We start from the raw sequence: 10,911 nt of genomic DNA, 5'->3' as shown, positions 1-10,911 counted from the left end.
GTCCTGCGCTCGCCCTTGCTGGTGACGCTGCCGCTGGGCCTTGGCATGGCCTCGCTTTGCATCCCGGGTCGGAAACTGACCGATCTGGCCGCCGTCATGCTGGTGCTGCACTGTTCTCTGCAGAGTGCTTGGGGAAGTGTGGAGAAGGCGCCTGCAGTGCACTGCAAGGCGAGTGTGCTTGAGTGTGCTTCATTCTAGACTGTAGTGTCGGGCGCGTGGCTGGCAGGTAGGGAGACCGCTCTCACTCAGGAAACACACACTGGTTTCAAAGGGGTCTTCAGTGAGCTGAGGGTTGCCCCCGCCTTAGTGGTGATTGAAGCTAGGAGGTTATAAGTGCTAGAGACAAGTGCTCCATCCCTAACGTGCATCCCATATCTCTTTTATTTATTAAGTTGGCCAGGTTGACCTTGAGCTTGTGAGCCTTCTGCCTCAGCCTCCTAGGTAGCTGGGATTACAGAGTTGCCGTACCACAGCTGGGTATGTGGTCTTTTGATGGATATTATTCCTACTCACCCGGGAGGGACGTGATGGCCAGTCCAGACATCAGGTTCTCATGGCCATACCCTGCTGCGCTCTCTTGGGGTCCTGTTCTTGTTCCTGAGGTATCCTAGCCTCAGTGATAAGCCCTGGCAAGATTCAGGAAGGGAAAAGAGGTAGTGGATTATTTGGAATTCTTCACGGGCAGCTGTGGGGTCCAGAAGGAATGTAGATGACTCCACAGGCTGGGCCAGGCCCTGTCACTTCACAGACATGCCACTACCTCAGGTGTCTCTTTAATGAGATCGCTGATGATGATTCCCTTCCTTCATCCAAGTTGACAGAAATATTTTCAGAAGTTGCCGGTAAGAATAGAATAGTGAAACTTACTTGGAATGCGTTATAGTTTCATTAACTGCTGGTTAAGTTTGCTCACAGGGAAATGTCATTTCTCCATGACTAGGTTGCCCACCACAGAAGCCCGGGTTCAAATCCTTCCTCTTTCGTATGCTGTGTAAGTTTGCGTGAATTTGTAGAGCTTTCTGGACCTCAGTGTGGATTTTAAATGGAGATGATGATAGTGTTGACTTCTGGCACTGTGGCCCATCATCCATATTTCTTTTATAAGCATTTTTTCTTTCATGCTTCTCATAAATGGAGAGGTAGAAAAATACTGATCTGTGATTAGAGACTCAGACAAAGAAGGGTCCCATGGTCACACAGCAAGCAGCTATTGATTGCTGGAGTCTGGTTCTGGTCACTTTACCGTGGTGCATGTCAGGAGCCAAGCACTCAGCGAGGACCAATACGACTAAGGTGCTGTTGTTCTGTCTGTGTATTACTTTTGCTGTTTTTCTTTTTTATTTCTTAGTATCTCTGAGCACTTGCAGTGTGTGCCTTACACTCCGCTCAGGATTGTCCTAAACTTGTCTCAGTCTGCAGTATCTCCCTGCCTATGAAACTTCCGTGAAGCACACTTCTGTAGTCTGACCAGGCAGCACCCTCCTTACACTGGAGCACAGCACCGAGTTCAGTCCTCTAGGGCTGCTTGGTGACTTGGCCCTTGGGTGTCTGTGTCTTTTGCTGTGCTCAAGTGACACAGTCTCATCCTATCCACGAGTCCCAAGGGAGGTTCTGCTTCCTGTGTTTGACTTCCCAGGTGGCTGTCACCTTCGAAGATGTGGCTGTGAGATTCACTCAGGAGGAGTGGGGGCAGCTGGACCTTTCCAAGAGGACCTTATACTGGGAAGTGATGCTAGAGACCTGTGGGCTTCTGACTGCTGTGGGTAAGGCTCCCCTCTCACCCACATAGCACTGGATCCTCCCTTCCTCTGCCCTCTCACTGCAGGCCTGGCAGGGAAGCAGGACATTCCCTCTTTATAATTTCTTTCATTTCTTTGCGTTTAACTCTTCCTTCTTGATCTCTTCATGTCTCAATTAGCAAGATTTGGGCAACAGATAGTCTGTCTTTGGTCAAAAAGGAGAGGGATACGTTGGAAGGACATGAAGTAGTTGTTCAGAACAAAGGCAGCCTTTCTAGCCAGGGATGCAGGGTTGGGTCAGAATTTGTAATTCCAGTCTCTTGAGGGCTCAGTGAAGTTCTTGGGAAGGAGCCCAGTTGTACTGGACTACAGGTCTCCTATCTTGGCTTCCTTTGTGGGCCTCTTTCTGTCTACAGAAAGCCTTCTTGCCTCAGTTACTTTGTGAAAGGTAGTGTCAAGTAGTCTGTGAGACTGACACATTCCCTATTCCCATCATCATTCTGTTTATATTGTATATTCACACTGCACTCTTTTAATTCTTCTGTAACCTAGAAGCTTTTTCATTGAGATATCCCCATCCTTAAGTTCCAGACTAGACTGAGAGAATTCTTTTTCCCACCAATCCCAGTGTCTCCTCCTTTCTGCCATGCACAGGCTGTCCTTTGTCCAAGTCAGAGTTGATCTACCAGTTGGAGCACAGCCACGATCTATGGACAGCAACAGAGGTCTTCTCCCAGAGCTCCCGTCCAGGTAGGTGCCAGCCGCTGGGAGGGTGGGAATAGCAGACACAAGGTGACTCCTGCCTTGAAACTCTAGGAATCTTTTTGATGGCCTCTGGGGCAGTAGGGCCATGAATCCTTTAACCTGAGGTTCCCTCTGCTCTCCCTATCTCTCAGGACTTTCACAAGCTCCTGCCCCTGGAGACCTGCAGAGCATAATGTGGAAGTCAGCTCTTGGCTCTGCTTGGACTTAACAAGTAGCTTTGATCAAAAATCGCTTTGTGAACTTGGGGAAGTCACCTTATCCACTGCCCTCCTGTGCTTTAGTCAGCAGCGGTAAATCTGGCTGCTCTAACAGTGTGCTCCTGCTGTAGTATCACTGGCTTACAATATAAAACCCTGGTCTATGGCAGTCAGCCTGGCGCTCGCTGCCACGTGGGGTTCATGGACCCATTTTCTGCTGTCCACAACACAGGGTCTGATGCATCCCTGGCTGCCTCCAGCTGGTGGAGGGAGATGAGGAAATAAAAATATCTGCTCCTCATACTCCTTGACCACACATTCAGTCACATTCAGGTACAGGGGCTGAAGACAGTGCCCTAGCTAGTGTCCAAGGAGACACACACTTGAGAGCCAGCGTCTCTTCCTTTCGGTGCTCCCTTGGCTATGTTGTTATTAATCATCCTCTTTTCCCTAGGCCCACCTTTTTTTGAGACAGGCTATATAGTTCACACTGGCCTTGGACTCACTATGTAGCCCAGGCTGGCCGGTGACCCTCCTTGCCTCCTGAGTGCTGGGATTATAGGGGTATGCCGCCATGCCAGGCCATCCTCCCTAGTCTTGCTGTGAGTGGGGATCTCAATTTCAGACACTTGGTCACCTGACCCAAGCAATTACTCTTTTTGAGTTTCCCTTCAAAAGTCTCAAGAATCTAGTGCTGGGCTGTGTTTGACATTATTTTTTTGTAAATGAATTTTGAGTATATAGAAATGAAATAGATCCAGTATTACTTCGCTTATCACTGAAGCATTTCTAGTTAGCAGTGTGACAAAGTACTACATGAGATTTTTCTTGGTTAATAATAAAAAACAACAGTGATATTATGTGAAAACGAGAAATGTCGAGTCCTAGGAACAAAGACATTGCAAAAGTGGACTTCCTGGATTTCAAATCATTCCAGGAACAGAGTCTTACTTTGTTTTTTTTTTGTTTTTGTTTTTGTTTTTGTTTTGTATCAGGAATCGAACTCAGGACCTTGTACTTGCCAGGCGGGCACTTATGCCGCTGAGCTATATCCCCGGCCCCAGGAGCAGAGTCTTGGTTTTCATCTTCCTATTCTTACTGAAATGCTGATTTGCTTTCTCTGATATTGCTGTGACTCACAATTCCTTTTGTGTATTGTATTTCCTCCAGGTAACAGCACAAAACCTAACACCACCAAGCCCAGTCCTGCTTACCAGGCCTGGCCTGAGGGAGCCTTGCTCCACGACCATGAGACAGAAGGAGCCTCTCTGGACTCCCTGGTGGAGCTGCACCCCGGTCAGGATGGGCCCTGTGAAGTACAGGAAGGACTCCTGAGACCAGGGCTGGAGGCCCTGAGGGAGAAGCTTCCTGGGGCTGGGGGGCCTGGACATGATGGCACGGGGTCAGCTGATAGTGTGTGTTCAAAGACTGTGCTTGGGAGTGTGTCTCCACACTCAGCTCCCCCTGTCTGTGACTCCCGTGGGTCAGCTGCAGATCACTTGGTACAAGAGGGAAAAAATGCCTTCAAATGCAAGGAATGCGGGAAGGTGTTTAAGAAGGAACGCTTTCTCCTTCGCCATCAGTGGGTTCACATAATAGTGAGGCACTATGAGTGCACAGAATGTGGGAAGTCCTTCCGCAAGAGCACTCAGCTCCTCCAGCACCAGATGGTCCACACCGGAGAGAAGCCTTATAAGTGTCTGGAGTGTGGCAAGGCCTTCAGCCGTGGCACTCACCTTAGTCGGCACCAGCGCACGCACAGTGGGGAGAAGCCGTATAAGTGCAGTGAGTGTGGACAGACCTTCGCCTACCGCTCCACAATGATTTTGCATAACAGGATCCACACTGGAGAGAAACCCTTTGTGTGCGATGAGTGTGGCAAAGCCTTTCGAGATAAAGCTGGTTTCACTAGACACTACTTTATCCACACGGGAGAAAAGCCCTATCAGTGCTCAGAGTGTGGCAAGGCCTTCAACCAGCGGTCTTACCTCACGTGGCACCAGCAGATTCACACGGGAGTGAAACCTTTCCAGTGCAATGAATGTGGGAGAGGATTTGGTGAGCGTTCGGCCCTCATTCACCACTATGTCACCCACACGGGGGAGAAGCCATATATTTGCTTGGAATGTGGGAAAGCCTTCCACCGTGGGTCATACCTCAAACAGCACCAGCGCATCCACACTGGGGAGAAGCCATATGTGTGTGGTGAGTGTGGAAAGGCCTTTGTGCACCGTTCCACATTCATCTTGCACAAAAAAGCCCACACTGGAGAAACACCCTATGAGTGCAAAGAATGTAGGAAAGCCTTCAGCGATAGGACAGACCTTATCCGTCACTTCAGTATCCACACGGGAGAGAAGCCGTCGGAGTGCACGGAGTGTGGGAAGCTTTTCAATCACAGGACAGGACTCATCAGGCACCAGCGGATTCACAGTGGGGAGAAGCCCTACAAATGCATGGAGTGTGGTAAAACCTTTTTGCGGAGTGCACACCTCATCCGTCACTCCTTCATCCACACAGGAGAGAAGCCCTATAGGTGCAATGAATGTGGAAAGGCCTTTACCTGCAGCTCCTCCCTCGCACAGCATCAGAGGAGGCACATGAAGAAGAACTCTGACAGTGTGGTGGAGGAGGGGAGACCTTTCACAAATGTACAAGCCTCTGTCAACATAGAAGGACTAATATTAGGGAAAGATTTTCTCCATGTAACCACTGAGGACCATCACTGGGCAGGGGGATCGCCTAGCCCAGCCTCGGGACATTCATACCAGCGAGAAACCCAGTTAGCACCATCTCTATGAAGACAACAGTTATTTCATTTTTTTGTTTGTTTTTGAGACAGGGTCTCATTATGCAGTTTAGGCTGGCCTGGACTCACTGTGTAGCCCAGGCTGGCCCCGAGCTCTTGATCCTTCCTCAGCGTCCTCAGTGGTGGGATGACAGGCATGCACCACTACACCCAGCCCTCTCATTTGTCATCTAAAGTGTCATGTTTGAAATTGACCCAGTCTGCAGTCTTTTACATCTGAGAATTCAGGCTTGAGAAAGTTCAGTGGCTGTTGTGCTTACATGTAGGAAAGGTCTCAACTACATTTGCTAGTGTATGTTGAAATGTTACCTCAGGGATAGTGTCATTTTGTTTGCTTGTTTTGTGGTATTGGGGGCTCAATCCAGGAAGTTGACAGTGAATTGTATCTCTGGCTTTCTTTTTTGTTGTGATACAGAGTCTCAATAAGTTGCCAAGTTTCCTAGGCTCCACTAGAAATTTTGGCCTTCCTGCCTTATTTTCCCAGAGTGCTTAGATTACAGGTGTGTGCCATCTCACCTGGTTTCTTCTAAAATGTTTTAAACATTTTTTATTTATATATTTATTTATTTTGGGAAAGGGTCTCACTGTGTAGTTCAGGCTGGTCTTGAACTATGTTGCTCATGCTGGCTAGCACTGAAAGTGATCCTCCTCCCTCAGCTTCCTGAGTGCTGGCATTTCAGGCATGTGCCTGAAAATGGCTCTTCTAAAAGATTTCCTTTTGTGTTTTGGTCCCAGGAACGCAGGACCTTGTGCTTACCAGGCAGGCGCTGTGCCACTGAGCTATGTCCCCAGCCCTCTTCTAAAAGTTTGAGTTTACCTTTTCCTTTTTAATCTTTGGCCCATATTAAGGTAATTTTTATATTACCATACAAAGCATAGATTGAGTTTCTTTCATTATTGTTGAGAAATTCATTTGTTCTCACATCATTTATTAGTATATGTTTATTGAATTGCTTTTATGTCTTGGTCATAAACAACTGGGCATATTCATGTTGACCTACTTCTGCATTTTCTATGTTATTGATCTGGTTTTCTGTATTTATTGGCAGAGGCCGAAACCTCTTGTCAGTACCACATTATCTTGTTTTACTGTAGCTATGAAATGCATAAAGTAATTCTGTTCTTATTCTGATAAAAATTCTTTCCATATCCATTTATTCTTACAGCTTTGTTTCATTTTTATCATGTGTTTTTGTATATTTAGGAAGCATCTTGGTTTTATTACAGAAATTACTGTAAAACTGTACAGTAGATTCTTAAAAGGTTTTGTATGTTGAGCCTTCCATGAGTGGTTTTTTGTTTTCTAAATCCCCTTTCATTTACTTCATAAATGTTTTGTAATTTTGAGGTAATAAACTCTGGACATATTTTATTAATTTTTTTTTTCTTTTATTCGGGTGGGGGTGGTTTTGGGAGTAAATCCAGGGGTTCATCCATGCTAGGCAGATACTCTTACACTGATATAAATCCCAGCAATGTTATTAAATTTTTGTGAGTTGCCCACACTGGCCTAGACCTTGTGGTCCTCTTGTGTCAACATCTAGCGTAGCTGGGATTGCAGGTATGCACTATCACCTGCTTGAATTTAATGTAAATATTTTTGTGGGGCCATTTTACGTGACACTGACAGATTTTTGAGTTTTTGGTGGTTGTCGAGAGATGGGTCCTCTCTGTGTTGCTCATGCTGGCCTCTAATTCTTGGACTTCAGGAATTCCTTTGTTTTAGCTTCCTGTTATGAGTAGCTGATATCACAAGTACCACCTCACCCAGCCTCGTACTGTTTCCATACAATCATTCCTAGAATAGGGATATGTTTCCAGTTGTTGACCTTGCATGTTATAACATTGCCTAAGTCAGTTCTTAGGCCCATCAGTATTTTTTAATATATTTCTCAGGATTTTCTTCATAGTAACATTATTTGCTAATAGTGAACCAATTTCTAATCCTCATTACCTTCATTTATTCTGTTATACTTCAGTATCTTCAAGTAGATACTAAATAGAGGTAAAAACTAGCTATTCTTTGTACTTGTATGGTTGATGGTTGTGGAAAATATTCAGTGTTGAGCATTAAAAAGCTCTTTGGTTTTATGTAGATGATAATGTAATCTAGAAAGTTGCCCTTCTAAATTGCTGAGAGTGTCTATTAAGAATGAATGTTAGGGGCTGGGAATTTAGCTCAGTGGCAAAAGCGCCTGCCTGGCAAGCGCAAGGTCGTGAGTTCGGTTCCCGGTACCGGAGAAAAACCAAAAAGAATGAATGTTAAAATTATGTAGCCTGTTTTCCTTCAGCCTCTTGATAGGATGGATTTCTTTGAGTTACAGATGCAAAGCCAGCCTTGCATTGGTGCAATAAATTCCCCCATATGTTGAGAGCTCTTGTATCTGAAGTCAGAGTGTTGTGTTTGGTCAAACCTACTGCAGTTGCTGCACTGTGGTGGAAGGGTAGCTCCTACAAAAGAAAGTCTCCAAGAGTCTTCTCATTTAGCTGGTTGGAATTTCCAAGAATGGAGCACTAAACACCAGGGTGATCAGTCCAGACTATTAGAGACATTCGTGTACACCAACAGGTCTTTCTTGATTCCCTGAGCTCCACAGTTTTTGATCCTAAGATATTTTCCATGTGTCTTTTCTCCAGGTACTCTAGAGAATGTATTTTGCTGCCAGCCTTCGTCAACCATTTTAAATCTAGGATTAGTGTTGAGTGAACTTGTTTTCTTTCTCACTGAATCTTCTGTTTCTTCAGAAGGAAGAGGCCTGGAACTGTTCCTGTGGAGACATGATGCTGGAGGCCAGGGGAAACTTACCTCTTACGTAGACTGTAGCTTACAGATGGCCTTTCTCCATTGTCAGAAGTGGGGCTGCCTCTGTAGTGCTCAATGATATGTACTTCAGTTTTAAGGATTAAAGACAATATCTACTCATAGATATTTAAATTTTTATGACCAAAATCTTTGTTACGCATCTCACAATTTAATTTCTCAGCTATATTGTCAAAGGACAAGTTTATTTTGCCTCTTTTGGAACAGTATACAGGGCATGGGCCTCACTGTAAGACTCTTTTGTCCCTGTCCTTAATCTGATTTACGGGAGAACTTTTTTTTTTTTTTTACTTTGTTTTGTTTTCGTTTTTTGAGACAGGGTGTCTCCACATAGTTCAGGCTATTCTTGAACTCACTGTAGAGTCTAGGCTGGCATCTAACTTGAATTGATCCTCCTGCCTCAGCCTCCAGAGTGCTGGGTTTACAGGCATATGACACCATGCCTGGCATAGAGGATAACTTTTAGAAAATTCATATCCGTGCCCTCTCCTTTTAATTTGGAGATGTATTCAATATGTGTTTTGAGAAATGGGAACTCACTGATCTTGTAGAGACTGACCATTCCACAACTAACCAATTCCAAGTGGTAGCAAAGGACTCCCTTTGGTGTGTGCCTTTCATACGCAAACCAAACACTCCAGAACCCCAATCCTTCAACTGCTGCTTCTGCGCAGGTCTCACAAATGGAGGAACAAACTTGGTCGTCACTAATCAGGGCCAGATATCAAGTAACTAGGGACAACCTCTACTGAAATTATTCTTGGAGAACAACGGCGAGGGTTGAGGAGGAGGGGAAGGAGAAATGAGAATAAAGATGTGCCATGTACAGGAGCCTAATAACCCCAGTAAATGCAAACACTATATGCTATAACATGAGCTAGGACATATAATATACATAAAGGGATAGAGGAACCTGAGGAGGAGGGAAGGGGAAGGAGATTAAAAAAACTGTAATATGTATGGTGTAACCATTGTCCAAGATGATTGTAAACTGCATGAACTGCAAACATATACTAATAAAAGAAATCCTAAACCTGCCTAGCTTATTTATTTCCCTTGATCATCCTTGTACTGTATTTCCCCACTTGGCCTGACATGACATGATGTGTGCTCTACCTCTCGGCAACTTTAACAGGTGTCTCTTAGGTAGCAACTGTCTCAGAATCTTTTAGCTTCACCATATTTCAATAATAAAGACACTTAAAATAATACGCTAAAGTAACTAATGAGCTTCTAAATTTTAAGAATTAAGCAAAGAAAATGTGCCATTTCCTTGTAATTTGTAAAGCATAGAGGTCAGTGCATCAAGCAAGACAAGGTAAAGCACCATGGATGGAGGTGGGATTAGTGCCAAGAGGGGCTGTCGAAGTGAAACAGTCATAATCAAAGACCACTGAGGTGGTAGGTCTCCGGGGATCCGAGTGATTGAGATTTCAGAATAGTTGCACATGCTCTCATTAACTGATACTTCGGAAAAGGGCAAAGTGTAACTGAGATAAACATTCTTCAGATGTCTTTTCTTCATGACTGCTGAAGGAGAAATGGCCTTTCTGTGGGGCCTCTCCCAGGCCTGCCTACACTGTTTTCCTTGATTATCACCCTTTCACAGGCATCCTCAACATTTTCCATTCTTACGCCTTAAGGCGTCTGTCGTTCTGTAATCTCTCAAGGTGTTGGTTAGTCTTGTTCTTTCCCTGCTGTCAGGGTAAACAGCTAAGTTTGAAGTACTACTCTCTGTCTCTCCATCCTTGCAGTGACACGTTTAGCCTGCCTGTCTATATTAGCCTTAAATGTCATCAAAACCGCCTACAGCGCTGCTCCATGGGTGTATTTTGCCTCTGCCCCTTACCCAGATGCTCTTGAAACGTTGATCTGTATCAACTAAACTTGAGACCGGGAAGTCACAGACTAGCCTAAGGCCAGAATGAGTCCTCTGCATGTACCTTGACCCCGGTATGTTCTCCTTTGCTGAAGCTCTGTTTGGCCAAATAATGGAGAATTTAGACCCCTGATTTATGTGCTTCGTGAGGAGCCGGCCTTGCACCGAACGCACATAAAAATAGGCTCTTTGAAAGTATCCATCTCGCGAGGTCCTGAGTTCGATTCGCAGTTCCAAAAAAGAAAAAAGAATGTATCCATCACTAGGCGGATGTCAGATTAAAAAAAAAACAAAAACTGCATTACCCGGAAGGCATTGTGGCTCGTCCGGCGCCTGGAATGAACCAATCGTAGCCCGGGAGAGGGGCGTTTCCCAGAGGCGGGACTTCCGGGTGCTTCCGCTCGCGTCATCTACCTGCGCCTGAACCATCAAGGTTGAGTGCCGCCAGCCTGGTTTTGCGAGGTGCGGGCGACACTGGGAGAAATAAGCCCCCGCGGTCTGTTTCCTCGAGAGCCTCGCACCTCCTCCTCCCTCACGGGCGCCCCATGGGCAGCGCCTGCCCCAGGTCTCCACAGTTGCCAGCGGTGCCTTCACCTCGTGCGCATTTTACGAGGGAAGCACTGAGGCCGGGCGCAGGCCCGCCCACCACGGTCCCCCGCCCGGGCCGGGCCGGCGCGGGAGGTCGGCGGCCCCTCGGTCCT

At 46.0% G+C, this 10,911-nt stretch overlaps 1 protein-coding gene across 1 annotated transcript in view; it reads left to right on the top strand.

Annotated features, from left to right (window-relative positions):
- Nucleotides 1-6: 6 nt before the first annotated feature.
- The window catches only part of LOC102022242 (paternally-expressed gene 3 protein-like), a gene marked incomplete in the record, with an annotated part of 20,790 nt that continues 9,885 nt past the window's right edge, over nucleotides 7-10,911 (top strand). Inside the window, 5 exon segments of the mRNA XM_013509841.1 lie at nucleotides 7-477; nucleotides 1,637-1,763; nucleotides 2,394-2,489; nucleotides 3,872-5,500; nucleotides 10,699-10,911. Coding sequence (XP_013365295.1) covers nucleotides 1,730-1,763; nucleotides 2,394-2,489; nucleotides 3,872-5,500; nucleotides 10,699-10,911 — 1,972 coding nt within the window.

Source organism: Chinchilla lanigera, unplaced genomic scaffold (genome assembly GCF_000276665.1).
Source record: "Chinchilla lanigera isolate Chin_1 unplaced genomic scaffold, ChiLan1.0 scaffold00183, whole genome shotgun sequence".
NCBI lineage: Eukaryota > Metazoa > Chordata > Mammalia > Rodentia > Chinchillidae > Chinchilla > Chinchilla lanigera.
Note: the sequence above shows the minus strand (reverse complement) of the source record. Positions and strands in the feature narration are given on the sequence as shown.